At 34.6% G+C, this 19,592-nt stretch overlaps 4 protein-coding genes across 12 annotated transcripts; all 4 read right to left on the bottom strand.

The window, feature by feature from the left end:
• Positions 1-347: 347 nt before the first annotated feature.
• Positions 348-4,400, bottom strand: LOC106762786 (CBL-interacting serine/threonine-protein kinase 2). Of its 4 annotated transcripts, none has more exons than XM_014646849.2 (5): positions 4,278-4,400; positions 3,160-3,527; positions 2,970-3,061; positions 2,385-2,858; positions 348-1,503 (listed from the first exon to the last, which is right to left on the bottom strand). In XM_014646849.2, exons 2-5 carry the CDS (start codon positions 3,517-3,519, stop codon positions 579-581), a joined length of 1,851 nt encoding a protein of 616 aa, XP_014502335.1. In that variant the 5' UTR covers positions 3,520-3,527; positions 4,278-4,400; the 3' UTR covers positions 348-578. The 4 variants fall into 4 exon arrangements, with proteins under 4 accessions (XP_014502335.1, XP_014502336.1, XP_022636574.1 ...); XM_014646850.2 differs by having other exon boundaries at positions 4,258-4,384; XM_022780853.1 differs by lacking the exon at positions 4,278-4,400 and adding an exon at positions 3,888-4,216.
• A 2,582-nt stretch (positions 4,401-6,982) lies between these two features.
• On the bottom strand, positions 6,983-7,920 carry LOC106759740 (ATP synthase subunit b', chloroplastic). The gene has a single exon (XM_014643068.2). It carries the CDS (start codon positions 7,774-7,776, stop codon positions 7,129-7,131), a length of 648 nt encoding a protein of 215 aa, XP_014498554.1. The 5' UTR covers positions 7,777-7,920; the 3' UTR covers positions 6,983-7,128.
• A 1,791-nt stretch (positions 7,921-9,711) lies between these two features.
• Positions 9,712-10,668, bottom strand: LOC111241613. Its single transcript, XM_022780301.1, has 2 exons — positions 10,282-10,668; positions 9,712-10,177 (listed from the first exon to the last, which is right to left on the bottom strand). Exons 1-2 carry the CDS (start codon positions 10,556-10,558, stop codon positions 10,065-10,067), a joined length of 390 nt encoding a protein of 129 aa, XP_022636022.1. The 5' UTR covers positions 10,559-10,668; the 3' UTR covers positions 9,712-10,064.
• Positions 10,669-11,925: 1,257 nt separating this feature from the next.
• Positions 11,926-19,061, bottom strand: LOC106761049 (nucleotide-sugar uncharacterized transporter 3). Of its 6 annotated transcripts, none has more exons than XM_022780850.1 (10): positions 18,664-19,061; positions 18,444-18,520; positions 15,603-15,764; positions 15,387-15,520; positions 14,670-14,800; positions 14,472-14,564; positions 14,304-14,401; positions 13,702-13,809; positions 12,749-12,805; positions 11,926-12,675 (listed from the first exon to the last, which is right to left on the bottom strand). In XM_022780850.1, the coding sequence occupies exons 1-10, from the start codon at positions 18,815-18,817 to the stop codon at positions 12,601-12,603; spliced, it is 1,089 nt and encodes a 362-aa protein (XP_022636571.1). In that variant the 5' UTR covers positions 18,818-19,061; the 3' UTR covers positions 11,926-12,600. The 6 variants fall into 6 exon arrangements, with proteins under 6 accessions (XP_022636571.1, XP_022636573.1, XP_014500010.1 ...); XM_022780852.1 differs by having other exon boundaries at positions 13,713-13,809; XM_014644524.2 differs by having other exon boundaries at positions 14,520-14,564.
• Between the last annotated feature and the right edge of the window lie 531 nt (positions 19,062-19,592).

Raw genomic sequence — 19,592 nt, 5'->3', positions numbered from 1 at the left:
TAGCGCTCTAAATAACAAACACCTGTATCAATAACTTATTTGAGGATACAATACATTCGTTCTAATGGAAAAATTGACAGATTAGTGGCTATGAGATAGCTGATGTAACAATTAAAATCCTAGGTAAAAATGATGATATTATTGTCAAAAGAAGGTAATTTAATATTGTTTTAAACTTTGAAAACAGTAGTTCAAGAAGAAATAGAGAGAATAATTAAAACTCAATTATATTAGAAAATAATAGAAAATCATTAAATGAGAAACCAAACCCTATTGGAAATTTTAATAAATGTGTTTAGAGTGTATACGAGAGTATCTTACAAGCATTTATCAACATACTTCACAACTTCAACGGTACAATCCAGTCTAACACAATGCTTCCGCGACAAGTATATCATGAATTTTCCAGTGTGTTCATTATGGTTAGCATTTTGTGGAAACTAAGTATGAATATAGCTGACTATTTTTGTTTGTAAGGCATCTGTACAATTTTTACATAATTACAATTCTCATGTTGTCAAACAGCTGATGAAATAATATTGAGATTGAAGGGGTAAAACTACCGCCCAGTGGACATGTTAACTACCTTCTCTGAAAAGGATGTTAGCTACTGAAGATGTCCATGTAGATGTAGGGCTGCTAGCATTCTGGCTATCAGTATAATGATTTTCATTCTCCATTGCATTCACATTCATGTTCCTGCCAATTCTTTTTCCAATTGACATCCCTATTTTAACAGTGCTAAGAAGGCCAAATGCAATTAGAACAGGTCTAATTGCCCAGTGGTGATCCTCAACATGTTGATACTTTTCTATCATATTTGGACAATTCTTAAAACTAACCACATCAACCTCAGAGGGATCAGCCAAATAAGTGTTTGGTGCATTCCAAATGTTCAACATGCCTGGGAAGTTGACAACCAGACATCCATTTGGTAGGATCCGAGAAATCTTACCAGTAGCCCAGGTACCTCCCCTTCTACGCAACCATTCAAACCGGGGACTTAGAATATTGGGTTTCAGCCTAATAAATAGCCCCACACAGTAAGACTCTGCCATTTCAAGTTCTGAACAGTTTCCTTTCCAAAGAGTTCGTAGGCCTATAAATCCAACACTCACTCTGCCCTCACGATTGATAGAATGAAGAATACCCACTGGCGAGTGTTTATCATCTTCTTCCTTAATGCGCACCCAATCCCCGGCTCCTAAACCATTGGTGACACGTTCAAGAGTTGATGCATGAATCCTTACAGGGTCATGAACTCCATGGAGCCTCACTAAAACAAATCCATGATCTGCATTGCCGACAACATTTCCTTCTGGGACCTCCATGTTCTGTGGATTGCATGAATTGGAAGGCTTTCTAGAGCGCACGGTATCACCCACCTGAAGATGATCCTTTGAGAGGGACCACTGTGTGTAGCCCGTGCTACTTGATTTTGCTAATGTTTTGTGAATTCCAAGATATTTCCATCCTCCATCATTGACCACTGCATTCCTTGCGCTGCAAGGTAGGCAGAACAAATAAAAATAAAGAACTACTGAATATAAATAGAATTCCACTGAAATAATCATGCCTGGAAAAAAACAAATGCAGACTTTTCTCAAACATTATTGTTTTAACACTTTCCAGAACAAATAATATCTCAGGTTATTTCTACATACAGGTGTGGAATAGTTTAATTCTCAACAAATTCACTGTCTGTTAAATGTTCAAATTTCACAATCAAGCTTTGCAAGATTCAAGTTAGAATGAGTGGACTTGCTACCAAAATAAGTAACAACATCACCAGCTAGATGATGTGCACTGGATGCTGTCTCGGTGGCTTTTCAACAAAACCAAATGTTTCACATGTTATGCAGTCGTGTACAATCATAAATTATAATTGATTGATCTAAACAATATTATGTTTATACAGACAATGTACTGCAAGACACTAAACCATCAACAAATGGAATTTTTAGAACTGGTGAGGACTACCTCAGCGTTGTAAGCTCTGTTTAGGCTATTTCTCTAGTTGTAGGACTAAACACCCCCTTTTAATTAAGGAAGACGAAAGAAGCCACGACTAAATTGGATCAAGGGTGACTTAAGGTAACTCACCAACACTCCCACTCATGCCTAGGTCAACTGATCCGGAGTATGTCAAATGCCAGTTTTGATATCATCCTAGAAAATGCAGTTTTTTATGTCAAATGCAAGTTAAAATCCCAACTTCAACGGCAACTTTCCAAAATATGAATGTCAAGAACAAGAAAGGTTAGGAAAAAATACATGTGACCCAAAATAAATGTAACTTGGAATATCTAACATACTAGGCTATATGCATAAAAAAAAGGTCACCTAATCATAGAAACTTCCTTTAAACATTGAAACTAACATACCTTCTAAAGACAGACAGAATATCTACCATTGAAGGGCGATTCCTCAAGTCATATTCAAAGCAGCCACTGAGGACATTTTCAACTGAAGAAGGAAGGCCACCAGGAATCTGGGGTTTTTCATACTTTTCAACAACTGATCGATATATTTCACCAACAGGACACCCATACCAAGGTTGGTTACCAATCAACATTTCCACAATAGTGCACCCAAACCCCCATGAATCTGTTTCAAAGGATACAGGGCCTCTGACTTCTGGTTGCCATTGTTCTGGAGCCATGTAATTTGGAGTACCAAGCCTATTGGCAGTATCTGAGCTTAGGAATGAGGAACCAAAGAGAATATTTGGAATACCAGCATCTCCCAGTATTGCTTGATCAGTATCATCGAGAAGTACGTTGGATGGTTTAAGGTTGAGAACTAGGATCCCTTTTGAGTGAAGTTCAAGAATACCTTGAGCCAGATCGATACCATACCTGATGCCCAATACCACACTCTTAGCATTGACCAATATTCTTCCTCTCCACCATGTACTATAAAGATAAACATGTAAAAATATTTTAACAAACACACCAAACTCTCATTACCTAAGAACATCAGGCAATGAAATCCTTCCCTCTCTGAGTTTAGCCATCTTATCACCAACCGATCCCTCATAAAAATTCATAATGATGCATATCTGTGAGTATAAACAAATAATTAGCTATATAACAAAGTCTCACAAAGGAAGTTAAAGATCTCCCATATGCTGAATAAAATGCATAATCCATGTCTAACCCTTCCATTTAAAATTGAAATCCCAAGTAGCCAAAACACCCTAGCCGCTCCTTGGCACTGAAAATATAACTCAAAAAATTTCTCTAATGCAGTCTTCATATGTTCCTCTCTGATAGGGGGTAGCATCTTTGCAGCAACTTCATGATACTCATCATAATCTTCAGTTGACTGATGATGAGTTGCTAACCAAACATCGCCAAAGGGTCCCCGACCAATCCTGTGTCTAAGTTTTAACCTTTCAGGTTCAATCCATGGGTCTGTGCTGCTGGATGAGGCTTTGACAGTTCTAAGGTTCTCAGGATCACCAACCAAGAGTTCAAAATCAAAAGGAACTGGTGGAGTACCAATATCTTGCGCCATTCTTCAATCTGATGTTGTAACATCCATAAAATAATTCAGCAAAAATAAATAAAAGAAGAATCCAACAAATTATCATGAATATTCGCAAAGAATCCCAATATACTTTTTCTTCACCGGAGTAAAAAAGAAAAAAGATTGACTAAAAAGTACTATATTCATACCGGAATTCATCCCCCATAAGGCTGAGAGAAAACGATCCTTAAAAGAGGTGAGACATCAATCCATGAAAAATATAACATAAAAAACCCACATAATCCATAATAATCAATCACACGCCGTATATGTTCTTTCTCTTCCCAGCAGGAAGAAAATAGATGACTCTAGGGATGAAAATAACTTCTATATTTTTAAAGAAGAATATATTTTACCCTAAAATTGTCAGGAATGAAACCGAGTCACTACTCAAAATAATACAGCATAGTATTCATTTGGATAATTTCCCTTCGCTGAACCTAAAAGATTCAATCTTGCACAACTAAAGCCAGAGTCAACCCCTCCAAATCTCTACTTGCAAAGAACACAGCTCCAACTTAGAACACAAAAGTAGCGGTTCAGTCACTGATACAACCAACCATGCTAACACATGCACACATTAAACTACTTTTCGACTTCTCAGAACTAAAGAACAGTAATACAATAATACAAAAATTAGGGGAAATACACATATGAAAAATACAAAATTTGAAACATGAAAAACAAGAAGTTAAAAACAAGAAAATCAGAAACAAAAAAAGGTACCAAATTCACTGGGCACGTACTCAGACGAAAAAAGAAATATCTTTTAGCGACAGTCGTGAACACTGAGAAACACCAACGGGTTAGTAAGCAGAGAAAATTGTTAGGTTTACACAAATTCAATAAAAGAGAACAGAAACCAGAACTAAACTAAGGGCAGGAATGACATTTCAACAGGTGACATGACGTGTTGTGATGAATATTGTCTATAGATATTTGACAAGACTAAAATTTTTGGTAAAAGAAAAAATTGATATTAGATTGATTTTTATTCATAAAACATACGCATAATCAAAGTTAAAGTTGATATTTATTATAATTGAGTACCTGTTACTTGTATAATTTTAAAAAGATTTCTGATTTATTTTTTTAATTAGTCAATAACGGTTAATAAGTTAGTTATTTCCTATTTTATAGTCAAGTCATTGGCAGTGGTTGTTTATGTGATTTTTTAGTTAGTTATTTTTAAATGTATTTAAATTAATAAGAAAATATATTTCCAGCCAATATTAATCTTTTTTATATTCTCTAAAAACCAACACGTATGTATCTACAACTACAAAAGGAAAAGAAAAAGTTGAAAAACTGCTAAAAACTGATAAAAAGGTTGGAATAAATAATTGTCATAATTAGTATTTTAGAAGGTAAGATGTGTTGATTTGAGTGGAGCTATACAAAACAAATCACGAGTAAATTCATATATAAAAAATGATGATATCACTTTTAATTCATATTTGACTCCGATATTCTACTTATGTCTCGCAAGAACCTGTGATGTATATTGCGTTATTTTTTGAGTTACAATGTGTGTAAATAGCTTATGAGGTTTGTCTCAGTTTCTCGTAATTCAATAGTGTTATGGAATATTTTAACAAAGAGAGTGATCACATCATGTAAACGCAACTATGTATGGAAAATTATGTTAATAAAGTGTGGAAGCATGAAAGCACAGTGCCATTGTGCGTAAAGGAACTTTCACTCAACTAAATTAAATAAAAAATCAGAAAGGATTAAAATAGTAACACCAAATCAATATTTTGTTTGAACTCATAGCATAGTAGAAGTCCTATGCTTGGGTTTTACCGAGTGCTTGTCATGATTTTATCATTCAAATAACTTTATAATTATATTATATTATATTGTCTATATATATATATATTAATTTTATCGACAAGAATGCTTTCGGGTAGTTGTAATTTTAATTTTTTATTAATGTTGATCTGTTATATTTTTATTTAAAACAATAATTTTCATTATATTATTAGTCCTAGTTATTTTTCATGTTACATGAATAACTACCAAAATTTGGACGTTGATATTTCATGCACATAAATTGGGCTAGAAAATTGAGGTAAAGTTGTTATTTCCAAATTAAGTTAAAGGGGGTTTAAATTTATGAGGAGAAGGGTGACAAGAATTTAGAATAATAATAATTCCTTATTTTTAGTAGAACTAGGAATGATCAGTCCAAAAGTTCCTGGATCAATTTATGGTTGACTTATTCTTTTAGTGTCAATCTTAAAATAGAACACCGTAGATATTTCATCTGAACTTTAAAAAGTTGAAAGTTTTCCTAAATGGTAAAACTTCTATAAACTTGATTGTAGAGTGGAATTGTAAACAAATAAGTTTACACTGTAGAAAAAATAATATCAAAAATTATTGTGCATGGGTTTTACAAAATATTATTAGTAGAATAATACTTCAACGTTTCAATTCCAAAATAATACAAAATATCAACGCCCAATAATAAAGTGTAGTGATTCATTAGTATTAAATGAATAAAAAATAGGAAACCTTTTTTTAAATGATTTTTGTCATGATAAAGCACGATCATTGTAGGGGTCAATGTGAACATTGTTTCATTTCTTGACTTGAGAGTGTACTAAACTTTACATAAATTAATTTAAGCTATTGCTTTTATTTCTTGATGATTCGAGAGTTTATGTAACCTTACATCATTTTCTGGCAATAGCTTGCTGTGGTTCTAAGATATCATAATAAACTGCATAAGATTTGAATCCTCTCAGTAACATATTGGAAAGATAAATACGTAAAAATTACAGAAGTGATTGGTTTTGAGGAGCATTAGTTAACTGTAGTTCCCTTCTCTTGTTCTGTCTCACCTCTCTAACACGACCTTTTCTGTTATTCCGTGAAATTTTAGTTGGCATAGGCATCGGTTAACCTGACCTCTGATGAGGAAATCAGAAACCCAAATTCTTTTGACAGCATGGATTAAGCAATCAAATTAACAAAACGAATCCACATGATACTTCCTAACGAGCCACTTAGATTCTATCCATAAATTCATTCAGTGTACAATAATCAAAGGTTCTGCAGAATCTCCGGTAGCCTTTCAGAAACACACATTTAATTAACAGCTTCCATTCTTCGTCACAAACTAAATATATCAACCCATTTCAAAAACAAAATTATAACTCAATGTCTGATCAAAGATCGATGCTGATAACCTGCTCCTGTTGCCTTAACCAAAAAATTTTGACATACAACGACAAGGGATGTAAATAGCTGCATGGTTCCCAACCACAAATGCAGCTGTCATAAAAAGATTTTTCACTCACTGCAAGAGCAATTACGGGTGCATTTTCTCACAATATAAAGAATTGTCAGAAATTGCAACCACAATTTAGAACCATGCACGGCTCGGGTGGGGACTTTACCTACGTTTTCCATAACTTTCAGAATAAAGGCAGGGGGCGGGGAGGGTGGTAATTCATACGTGAATATCGAATTTTACATTGAACAGTGTAGCGATTAAACAAGAGGCACATCCAAAGGAGAAAAGGTAGAAACTATCAATTCTTCTTTGGTGGGGGGTGGGGGGATTGAAATGAAAATTACATATATATATTAAGCAACGGGAAGAACCTTTTTAACAATCTCCTGGCTAAGATCTGCAATCTGGGAATCAAGGGACTTGATGGTTTCTTCCTTTTGCCTCTCCAAGTTAGCCAGAGCCTCTTGCAGCTCAGCCTCCACTTTCTTCCTTCCCTCCGCAATCTTTTGCTCCACCTCCGCCTGCGTCTCCTTCTTCATCGCGTTCAGCGCCGCCGCAATCTCCGCCCGAGCAGCCGCCATCACCGCATTCGCCTTCTCCTCCAGCTGCTTAACCTCCTCCGACGTGTCCTTCACGCTGTTTAGCTTCTCCCTGATCGCCGAGTCCCTCTCGTCCATGAATTTCCCAAGTGGGGTGAACCATATTTTGTCCAGCGCAACCATCAGAAACAGAAACTCTACCATTATAATGGGCAGGGTCAGGTTGAAGTCGAACAGTGCAGCTTTCTCTATTTCGCTTGCCAGGGAGGGCTGTGCCAAAATCAGTGGTGCTATTCCGCCCAGGAGGGATAGCATCTGGGGCTTTGGTATTGGGAGTTTCAGTTTAAGGGTTGGGACTTTGGGGAGTGAAATTTGGAGAATGGGAAGTTTGGGCGTGGGAGAACGAGAATTGGTGTAGACTGGAACCAAAGGTTTGGTGGAAGCCATAATCATGTTTGCCATGGCTACTGCTTTGTGATTAGGATGTGTGTCTCAGCTCAGTCTGAGGATTGGATTGGAGAGAAGAAGAGGATTTGAGAGGAAGGCTATCTAAATTCTTCGCCACACAAATTCATGAGGTTGTGTGGCAGTGGCTGGCTAATGGAGTCTGGAAGCTGGACACTAAAACAAGTTGGAATGTTCCCATCTAAATGGATCGGGCCTTAGCCCATTTGTTGTCTACCCAACTAACACCTACCCACTTAATTCTCCTAGGCCCATATATACAGATTCGGTGTAGCTTACTTGCAAGTAAGACAAGAATGTGGACTGAATAGTTAAAAAGAAAAAAGCCGTAGCATTAAGTGCACAAGAATGTCACGGTCAAAATCAGCTGCAATTGAGTAAAACAAACCAACAATTTTAATGACTTTCTACCTTGTCACAAATTGGGTAGGAAATCCTTATCCTTAGTTACATTAAAGCAACTGAAAAATCTTTCCATTGCAGGTAGGCCTTGACCCTAACTGCAGCAACTAAGTAACCTAAAGGCATGCCGTGCCTGATAGACTTTAGCATTATGAGCTCTACTACAATTCCCAAGGCACATCGTTCTGTACAGTGATATTCCCAAGGCACATCGTTCTGTACAGTGATATGAGAAAGTCCAACCGCAATATGGTACGAGCCCGTGTTTCGTCCTGTTATTATTGTCTCTATCGCTGAAGACCATAAACTAACCAAAGCAAGTACTGTTGAAAAATTCTTTACAGTGGGTATAAAGACAAGAGGTTAAAATGATTAAAGTGCAAACTCCATCAAAATTCTCTCCATGTGGGTCTCCGAGAGTAATGCTGCCTCCTCCAATAGCGTAGAACTCTTCTAATTTTTTTAAAACTGCCCACAATAAATCTGGCTATCATTGAGCAGCAAATCCTACCCTCAGTTCCATGTCTTCGCACAACTGGCAGACGGCTGTGTGAGAATAGTCCTCCCAAAAAACCAGATAGCCAGCTCTTTCCTCCTCGAATTTCTTCTGCATTGTAATTCTGGATATTCCCATTCTCTATGACTATACCATTCAAACCAATGTCGTCTTCGTCATCGTTATGTTCTGTCCGTCGATATATATTCAGTTGATGAGATGACCTGCACCTCCATTGATATCATCCAAGTAGTGTAAGGACTTGTTTGAGAACATTATAGCAACGTGCATGAAATTCAACAAGACGAATTTCCAAATTTCCCATCTTAGTGGTTCCACATCGTTTCAAAGAAAATCATTTAAGTTCTAATAAAATAATCATAATGGTAACTTTCGAGGCATATCACATATTTAAGACCTCTCTAGCTACGGTGTCTTCTATGATTTTAAATTTTATACCTTCAATAAAGAAACACACTATACAAGTCTGCAGCATCTACTTATGTCAATATTTGACATGTAACTGAAAAAGTTAAATTAAAACGGATCGTGTATTATTTCGTGAATTTCATTTGGAAGGCACCACAATGCATCAACACAGTTTAATTAGAAATGAATAAAGTTATAGGGCAGATAGCTCATAGCCTGATAGAGCTGATTTTCAACAACGACAGTACAAAAGTCAAATTTCATCACATGCAAGATGGCAACAGAATGTTTTGTATGGTTATATTGAAAACTGCATACCTCATGCGTTTATTTTTCAAATTGAAATCTCGTTTCTTTGACTGCTTATTGTAACTGTCAGTGTCAGATATATGACGCACGAAATGAAGCTGCAAAGACCAAAACAAACATGAGTCAAGGGTCTACAGGCTTCTAAGTTCTACATCCTAACCACAAGACATCATAAAAATGAAACTATCTAGTAGAGTAAAAACAAAACAAGTTTAGACTCCATTTTCAAATCTTTGGTAGAATGTAGTATTGCCTCGTCAAAGTCACACGAAAATATAATCATAATCTCTGTTGAAGGCATACAAGGATGAAGCTGGCTCTTCAATAAATCTGAAACAAACCTGGTCACCATCCTTGATGCCATAATCTCGAAGGTAATCCGTCTCTGTAACTAATTTATGTCCTTGGTAGGATAAGCAGAATTGCCGCCAAACAAGTGGCCTACATAAATAAATGAATAATAATTCAAAGAAAAACCCAGCAACATATTATGATGATGAACTAATTAAGTAAATAGAAACTCCAGAATTAAAAAAAGAAAAAAAAAAATCCCCTGTTTTACCTACAATAAAAACGCATAGAATTTACAAAATCAAATTAGTGAAATCACATTCAGAAACATACGCAAGATATTTATTAAATTAATCAATTAATGCACACACCACAATATTTTCCCCGCGCCCTTCAGAGGCACGTGAGCGAAAATGTCCTCCACAGCCTGCTTGAGTTCTGCAACAGTTGCTTCATTTGAGACTTCAATGCCTTCAAACAGAATCATGCATGAATTCAGGAACGTTTGACGAAAATAAAATGAGAGAAAAAAATTGAAAAGAACTACAAAAATAGGAGAAAGAGAATCGAATTACGGAAGTAAGAGGCGTCCAATTTGATTATGGAGAGGTTGAGCGTTTGGGAAGGAGGCTTGTCGTAGTAAAATGTGTCGTCTTTGATGGTCATGCTTGACGATCGCCGATAGCTTCCGTTGGAAAGAATCATGAAGCTTCTGTCACCCACATGCATCACGATGGCTGGATTGTCATACATTAATCCATGGTGTTTGTAGGAAGGAGAAGGAGATTGTGAATCTGAACCAAACGAATTATTAATGTGGAAACGGAGCAAGCATTCCTCTGTGACTGACATCGATAGGCGGAGAATAGTTGTTGCAGAGCGGCTTCTGCAGAACGGTTACGTTCAGCCCGAACTTCTGTAACCGTTTTTACGCGCGCCCTTCTCTTCCTTCTCCTTTTCTTGTCAGGGAAGACAAATAAACACATGCTGTAATAATGATCAATTTTTATAAAATCAGGTTGAGAAATGAAGAAATAAAGTAAAAATCAAATTTAACATCATCATCACATTTATCTATTTGTGTCTCAATGACATAATTAGAATTATTATTATTTGTTTATACTATATACATAATACATGTATATATATATATATGCATTGGATAAATATATATATATATATATATATATATATATAATATGTTTATTCAGAAAAAAAAATATTGGATAAATGTATGTATTTTTGTGCTGCATAATTGAAAAGGACTAGCTTAGTTTAAAGGATTGATTTAGAAAGAGAATATTACATGTAAAAAAGAACAATGATACACAGAGACCTTAATTTTTTTTACACATATTACACATCTATTTTCTTTTATCACATTAACTTAGCTGTAAACTTATTTTTCTCTAATTGTATATTAAGTAATTTTTTTTGAGGGACAATATTTATAATTGCTATTGTTATTTAAGTTAATTTATTGCAAAACTATGACTTCCTATGGCAACTCTTCCCAATTAATAAAATAAGAGTTTAACTTTGGTATATTGCTGGTGTAATTGATGAGAATGTTAATCAATCATAAATTATGCTAAATAAAATCTTTAAGTTGGATCGAGAGAGAAATTTTAAAATTTTGAGAATTTGGTGCTGTTTTTGTCATTAGTATTGTTTTAATTTAAGTTTATATATTTTAAATTTTTGTTTGTATGAATCAATTCAAACCTTTTTAATTTAAATTTCTTAATTTAGACAGGGTAATTTAATTTCCACTGTATATAAAAAATAAAAAACTAAATACAAATTTAAAAAGTTAATTTTATTGACAATTTTTAATTTTAAATATATAACTTTTTAGGAGTAAAAAGCACAAATATCTTAAAAAATACTTACATGTCAGAGAAAAAGAGCAACAATAATTTAAATTCTTATATGTGTGAAATTTAGAATTAAATAATTAAAAGACTCTTATAAATTTCTATTTTTATTTATTTTTACCTAAATAACATATTTCGTCATCAAATACTTTAAATTTCTAAAATATTGAGCAATCCTTTAAAAAATACTTCATCCGAATACAGTATTAAAGTAATTATTATAAAAATCATCAAATTTATGAATGTATTTAACTTGAACTCATGCAACCACATGTAAGACAAAAAGAGTTCAGCTTCTATTGCTACCTAATTTCATTTTTGATCTGTGAAGTTTTTGGCCGACCTCCACTTGGTAACTTACATATTTTTTAAAATTACTAAACGTACATTTATGTTGTCAAATAATAGCAGACATTTCAGCTATTAGGTAAGCAATTTTTGTGATTTCCCAGTAGTTATTATTGGTAGAGTTGTAAAATAAAAATGAGATGACCAAAGAGACGGCGCATAAGTTCTGTTTGGGATATAAATATGATCCTATAATTGACCCTCAACCGTGTAGCTTACTCTCCCAAAAACATAAAGAACACATACATGTGAAGTCCAGAAATGGATATCTATATCCTACATTCGAACCTCAAAACTGTTAAGCTTACTGTCCCTTCTCTAATCCCGTCTTCTTCGACTTCCCAAAAAAATGAATGAAGACATGTAAACTCAAAAAATTTCCCTCCCCGTCATGTGGAGAGAGGTGCAATGGATTCATCAAACAAACTAGGTGAACTCATTGCTAGATCAAAGGCAGGTAGAATATACTAAGGCCATGAGATATGTCTTGATGTCAACTTTGACTCAACAAAATCTCCCAATAAATTAGATTAGAGTATGTGTAGAATCAATTCAGATTCTTCTCCTTCTAAAGGTTCTCCTTGTAAAGGGATGTATTGAAGGTCAGATAACAGATGCAAATGGTAGTCCCTAATCCATAAAGACATCAACTGCACAAATTTGAGTGAGTTATTTGCCGATGAGCTTATTGTAGGCAAATAAACCAGAGCCCACAAAACCCAGAAGTTGTCCCACTACATTCCACTGCAACAAAAACGCATATCAACAAGAAAAATACCTCGAATGATAAAAAATCAGTCGGGACAAGAGTACTCACAAAATCAAAGGGTAGCCCACCAAAAATTATCCAGCCAAAGCTAATAGTGAATAGATCCTGGACATTTATATATTCAAAATATTCAGAGTCCGTGCATAAAATTCAGATACAATCTTCAATTATTGCAATAATCTAAAATGAATGTAAGGACTGTAGAAATGAGTTTACACCACAATACATACCTTAATCCAATTAAAATGAAGATATTGTGGTAAGTTTTAAGTAGGTAGCGGTAGTAGGTAAACATATTCTATCTTTGGTGTATTCTAAAATAAAAAACAAAACACAATATTGTGTTGAGAAGTGGCATATTTTGATTCAACAAAAAAGGGAGGAACCAAAGATAAAATCCTACTCTAGCACTATGTCTTAATTAAAGGTTTCCAATGTCAATCAAAGATCATTACTATTTTCTATGACCCATCAATCAGAAACAACTATTCTTCACTAATATGCAAAGTTATGTTTCTTTTTCATCAATTGTTTAATGAGCATTTATAATTACAATTTATCCTCTCTGACGAATACGAGAGCCAAATTCATATTTAAATACCCCTCACTATTCAGAGAGTACAGTTTGAATTGCCTCACAACCAAGTGCACCCCTATCCTCTTAACACGAACCAACGTCCATAAGCAATTAATAGTTCCTTATACTTGCTCCCTCTCTCTCTCTCTCTCTCATTCCACACTAAAAAGTACTTATAGATTTCCCCAGTTTCCAAGTTTTAATAGGCAAGAAGTGCACCAACGCACCTCTGTTTCTACCCTAATATTGGTCAAATTTTTAATTTACCAGAAAATATTGACTCCACCTACTTAGTCCTTGCAAAAATCACGCAGTAATTAGGTACTGTGATGACACCATAAAATAGAAAGCTTATACATTATCAGTGCCAATCTGGAACAATACAAAACACATTTATGGCAACACTGCTAACGAGTGAACAAACCTTCAGATTACCACATATTGTCTGAGTCAGGGCTGAATTGAGAGTTGTGTTCAGAAAAATACTGTAATTCAGGAAGAAAGCAAGTATGCAGGAACAAAGCAAAACAACCTGCACCCCAAAACACATAAAAACACAGCTTGTCAAAATATAAAGATTAAGAGGAATCTTGATTTAAAACTTGAACCAGATTGCTATAACCCATTCAGCAGTTGTTTCTCTATGAACAGACGTTATGTACATTTAAATTGATGGAAACAAAATACTTTGTTCACGCAGTTAAAATGAACCAAAATGCTCCAGCAGATTGCTACAAAATACCATCAAATTGTCAACAGAATAGCCATGTGGAACACATGATAGAAATCAGACTAGGCCTGTTTGCACTTTTTCAAGTGTACTTTACTACCTAAGTATATAACCCTCTTTCCAACAAAATGAGACAGAAAATAGCTCAAGCAAAAAGTGCAAAAGAGGGAAGAAGAAATTTGATTATATGATTAATTCTAGACAACTTTGAAGGATAGAAAAAAGTATATTTTGAAAAAGCAACTAAGGATCAATACTGCTAATTAGTAAATGGAGAAAGCCCGAGCATAACATACAACAAAACCAGGTGAAAAAAGGTATGGAAAGTTGAGTGTCATCTTCAAGTCACCCCGTACTAAAGTCCAAATAACCAAAAAGGGCCCACATATGATACCTATATCACAAGAAAAAAATATTTCAAGTCGCAGAGATGTTAAAAGAAAAACAAGCGTGATTTCTTTTACCAGGAAAATAAAGTTTGATAGGCCATTTTGTACAATCGATCAGCTTACCATTGCACCACATAAGGCCAAAGCTATTAAGGCCACTAGTTTTTCCTGGAAAAAGACACAACGCAAAAAAAAATAAGAAACATCAGTCCAACTACACGGACAAAGGTATAGAACTTCCAGTTTCTGAACGAGACAGGATAGGAATACAACCAACACGGGCTATCATTGCAAGATATATAGCTGTGGTGATGTTTGACAGAAAAACAATGGCATAGCCATAGGCATCAAAGGAGAAATCCCGTGCTCCCGCAATAAATGCACCAAAGGCAATCAAGCCAACACTGATAACAACCTTACAAATTTCAGTTAAATGAAGGAATCAGGGAGATGCTCAATCAACGAACAATTTTGAAATTTAACTTCATTGAGTTATAATGGAAAAAGGGAGAGAAATATATAAATAAACAGATAACCATTTATTTTTCTTTTGAGTAAACGCTCAGTTTGGTCCTCCAAAGAAACATGAGTCATTACAAAACATCAGTACCTAAAAAGTTTTAGCCACCAAATTAATCCTTCAGATTCTTTTCTCTCTGCTTTAGTCCTCAAAATATTGTCACTAAATTAGTCTCCCAATGCCCTTTCTTGCAAAAGGCCATTGGGCTTAGGTATCGACAATGCACAATGCACGAGCCCAACCACTTGGTTGTAGATTGTCAAATTCTATGTTTAGATGAGCTATTAGGAGAAGAGACGTGAATAGTTTATTATATTTCTAGGAATGTGGAACATTTTCCACTCTACCTAAATTATACATTCTACATGCCTCACCAAATTTCACATGCATTAAATCATCAAAGATCTATTTGAGCACAATACGGATCTGTAATTCTGTATGTCATATGCAATTAAAAAAGGGTAATCTACCTGAAAGTGACAGAAGATGTGTACCTATGCCCCATCAGCATATATTCTACAAGCATTGTAAATGCCACTGTGGTCCTCCTAAGGGTGGTGTACATTGGAACATTTACTCCACGGACAGACTCCATGGTGACTAACTTTTGAACAGAAGTGAATGAAAAAATAAAAAACAAAAAATCACAATAGAAAATTTTTCCTACAAATAAAAGGAAGGACTACCATGTAAAGTAAATATGCTCCTGCTAGAGGAAGAGTGTGCTTCAAAGTCCTCAGTGGCACAAACTTCTTCGAGTTATCTGCTGTAATAACTGACTCGCCTGCTATGAGAGAAATCATCCTCCAGCGCCTCAATACATAAAGAAAACAACATGAACATACCATCTGCAGTGGTAAAAAGCATAGAATTATGTTTAAAAGTATGAAAAAGGTCTAATGGAGATCCAGGATGATTTGTATTTCAAGTTGCAGGGCCAGAGTGGTCAACCAAGGTATAGAAACAACACACTTTCCTACACATTTTACATTTCAACTACTGTACAGATTATGTTTGATTGCAAGAAACCTAAGTTTCAGTTTAGAAAGAAGCCCAAAAGCATGGATAGAGCAAAAAGGAGGAAGATATGAAAAATAGCAGACTGGGAAAAATAGCGAGAGTCAATAAATAAAGCGAAAATGATAGCTTACTGTAGCACAGTCAATTTATATGTTAAACCTCCATTTTCATCTCCTAAATGGGAAGGGAGGACAAATTTTTGTTTTCAAAAAAAATATTCTCTAGTTTGATAAATTTTTAAGATTAAAGAAATAAAATGATAGATTAGTATACACTTAGAGTTTAATTACTATGTACTGTCAATAGATTAATAGTCATCATATGATCTCTAAGGTAGTTATTGTAAAATTTAACAAATTATTATTCATGACTGTCCATGAATAGATGATAGTGAAAGAATCCTTTACATTCAGTGCATATAGTATTTACTCATAAATTAGTTTAATTTTCATGCAGTAGCAAAAAATTAAATACACCAAACAATCAAGAATAATATAAAATATGACTTTTAAAGTACTTATTAAAAAAATTACAAACTAATCTTTCATGGCAACTTATGATTGGATTATAGCGATTGAAAATTTGCGACTGGAAGTCAATGCACGATAATTAATGATTGTATTATGGTGTAAAAACCTTTGCATAATTTGTGCATTCAATTTAAATTCTAAATGTGTCCCCTCTTCCCTTTCCCCCCAAACATACCCTAAAGCCACATGAGTCATCGCTTTGGTCCTCCAAAGAATTTTGACATAAATTTTATCCCTTAATCATGGAAAGTGGCATCAAGGTGAAAGTTTAACCTAATTTACATGTCCCGTAGATTGATTCTCAATCACTGAGATTATAAGGACTGTAACACGAGAACAATCAGCCAAGCATTCTTGTAGTGACAAGATGAGGAAAAAGATATTTGTTTAATCAATTGTATTCTTGCTTTTAAGAACAATTAAGAACAAAGTTATTTTGGTTACACTTTCGAGAAAGTGATGCCACAAATTAAATTACAATGTTTTTCCCCAAAGAAAATTGTCAAGCTCTGTCACAGAGCTTCCTAAAACCAAGAAAAACCAAATAAATCTTTGAAACTGTTAGTCTTTAATCTAAGTTCTTAAAACATACGTTAACGTTATCACTTCAAATCACATGTTGCATGTAAAAGAGATTGACTGATCGATTGCAGTTCCAAGGACTTTCTTTCCATTTTCTCAGCACCTAACAGTTTCAGGACCAAAAGGTGATTTACCCTTACCAAGGTTGTCAAACTCGAGAGTTTATCTAAACTCGTGAGAGCTTCGTAAACTCGACTCGTAAACTCGAATCGTAAACTCGTAAGAGTTTACTTTTTTTATAAAAAATTATAAATAACATTAATTCAAATATTACAATAAAATAATTAAACAAAAAAGTTAAATTATTTTTATTTCTATTTTTTTAATAAATAAGATAATTTAGACTACTATTAATTAAATTTGATTTATTNCTACACATACTTTAAATTATTCTTAATTTTAGTTTCCAATTACGTTACAACATTTTCCTTTTATTAAATAGTTAAAAATAATTTCCAATTCTTAATTAAAAATCCTAATTAATTAGAAACCTAATATATATATATATATATATATATATATATATATATATATATATATATATATATATTACCTTTTTTACAGCTTCACACTACGTGAAAATAAAACACTTTCCTGTGCACCAGTTGACAAAAATAAACTCACAAATGCCCTAAGTCTCCTTTCTGTAGCTGACAAAGTTCAAAAATTTCCTAAATCCCTTCCTCTGCGCAGCTGACGAACAAAAAAAAGTCATCTTTTTGAAACCTGAAGAAGACTAAAGAAATCTCAGAGACACGCAAGCGAAGAGAGCAAATGACGACACAGTGAATGAACAGTGGCGCCGCGAGCATGAGCAAACGACGACGCCGCGAGCATGAGCAAACGGTGACGCCACGAGCGTGAGCAAACAGTGGCACCACGAGCGGTGAGCGAGTGATGGAACCACGAGCAATGAAGAGACAATCGTGCAGTGAGAAGCCATTTTATTCACGGCGAGTTTTCCTTTTTCAGACCAAACGATTATGGCTGTTGTCGTTTTTGGTTTAAAATATTTCTTATCTAAACTCGCCAACTCGGTTGCAAACTCTCGAGTTTGGGCGAGTTGACCGAGTTTGCTTCCAATTCTACCGAGTTCACATCAAAAGCGAGTTTACTTCCGAGTTAACTCGGAAGCTGTGTGTAGAAACGCAAACTGGGACGAGTTAACGAGTTAACTCGCGAGTTTGATAACCATGACACTTACATCAAATATATCATGAGCCTGATCATAGTCCAATTCCAACCATTTGATTTCAACCTTTGGCAAACAAAGGAATCCCAGACATTTTCCTCCCCCGACATTCTAGTCCAGTTCATAATTTCCTATTATTCAGAGTGGAGAGAACTATAATTTTAATCCAAATAATAATAATGAAAATTAAAATGTAGAACAACCTGAAGAAGCGTGACGATACTCGAAGACGGGAAGCCATAGGAGGAAAGAACAGCTTTGTTGAACAGTATCAAGAGCACTACAAGGCAACAAAAACCTGAGATTAGCAAATAACTAATCAAAATGTAAAAGCACGCGGAAATTTTTGCGATTAGTTAAATAATTGGAGAATTAAAAGAATACAAAATGCACCAAAAACTGAATAATAAGAGTGAGCTGAACCTGCACATGACATGTAAGAAATGGCAGCGTAAATCCTTCGTCCTCGGAAGGTCTTACTATCGCTCTTCAAAAGCCTCTCTCTGTCTTCTTCGTTGGGAGGATCGGATACCGGAAGCATCAGATTCTCCGCCGAATAGGACGGTTTTAGAGACATTCCGCAATTCTCAAACCTCGATATCTGAGTTTCGCGATTCGGAACTTAACTCGGTTCCTCCACTTCTCATATGGCGCTGCCGAAACCCGCCGTGTCTCTCTCTTCTCCGATTCAGATTCAAGATACCGATTGGTAAAAGGGTGATGAGAATTTATTTCTTACCACAATATTTTCTAAACTTTTTACGTTAGGGAAAATAATAAGAAAGAAGGGCGAATAGTGAGATGAAGTGAGAAACAGAGGAACAAACATGTTAAAAATAATCTTAAAAAGGAATGTCGTCCACTCTCTTTTAAATATTTTTATCTTTTTAAGTTAAATTACTACACTACCTTATCTAATTTCTAATTTATGATTATATTTTTAAAACAAGCCGTATCTTATTACATGTAAATATATGTATATTTATTGGAGTATTTCTTGTTAAGTTATTCTTTAAATTAGTTAAAATTAAAATAAACTTGATTTTTTATTACATACTCAAAAAATTTATATGTTTTTTTTTTCACAAGGAAAATGTGTGAGAAACAGCCTTTAAAATTTAAAATTTGTCTTACTACCTTTTATTTGGAAGGACTGCTCTGTTTCCTCTGAATTTTGAGCAGCTATATTAACAAGAGAGCTCCAAAAGAATGCAGATTTTGTAGCAGTTTAGTTGGACAACACGTAAAAGAAAGATCAGAAATGTCTTCACTTTGTTTCCTCTAGAAAGAAAGTTGTCTTGAATTGTTATGAGAAATTAAAGCAAGTAATCATGATTTGCACATATATAATA

Source organism: Vigna radiata, chromosome 5 (assembly GCF_000741045.1).
Source record: "Vigna radiata var. radiata cultivar VC1973A chromosome 5, Vradiata_ver6, whole genome shotgun sequence".
Taxonomy (NCBI): Eukaryota; Viridiplantae; Streptophyta; class Magnoliopsida; order Fabales; family Fabaceae; genus Vigna; species Vigna radiata.
The sequence above is the reverse complement of the archived record's forward strand: the minus strand, read 5'-3'. Positions and strand labels throughout refer to the sequence as shown.

Bases quoted from the DNA above. Each gene is read 5' to 3' on its own strand.
- LOC111241613 (XM_022780301.1), bottom strand. From the start codon at position 10,558: ATGTCAGTCACAGAGGAATGCTTGCTCCGTTTCCACATTAATAATTCG. The intron at 10,178-10,281 runs GTAATTCGATTC...TTCTGTTTGAAG, and splicing joins ATTGGACGCCTCTTACTTCC to GCATTGAAGTCTCAAATGAA.
- LOC106759740 (XM_014643068.2), bottom strand. From the start codon at position 7,776: ATGGCAAACATGATTATGGCTTCCACCAAACCTTTGGTTCCAGTCTAC.
- LOC106761049 (XM_022780848.1), bottom strand. From the start codon at position 18,817: ATGTCTCTAAAACCGTCCTATTCGGCGGAGAATCTGATGCTTCCGGTA. The intron at 15,765-18,443 runs GTTGTTCTACAT...TTACCACTGCAG, and splicing joins GTATCGTCACGCTTCTTCAG to ATGGTATGTTCATGTTGTTT. The intron at 14,565-14,669 runs GTTGTATTCCTA...GTCTTTTTCCAG, and splicing joins TGCAATGATAGCCCGTGTTG to GAAAAACTAGTGGCCTTAAT.
- LOC106762786 (XM_014646849.2), bottom strand. From the start codon at position 3,519: ATGGCGCAAGATATTGGTACTCCACCAGTTCCTTTTGATTTTGAACTC. The intron at 3,062-3,159 runs GTTAGACATGGA...TTATACTCACAG, and splicing joins TTTCAATTTTAAATGGAAGG to ATATGCATCATTATGAATTT. The intron at 1,504-2,384 runs GTATGTTAGTTT...CCTACCTTGCAG, and splicing joins ATTCTGTCTGTCTTTAGAAG to CGCAAGGAATGCAGTGGTCA.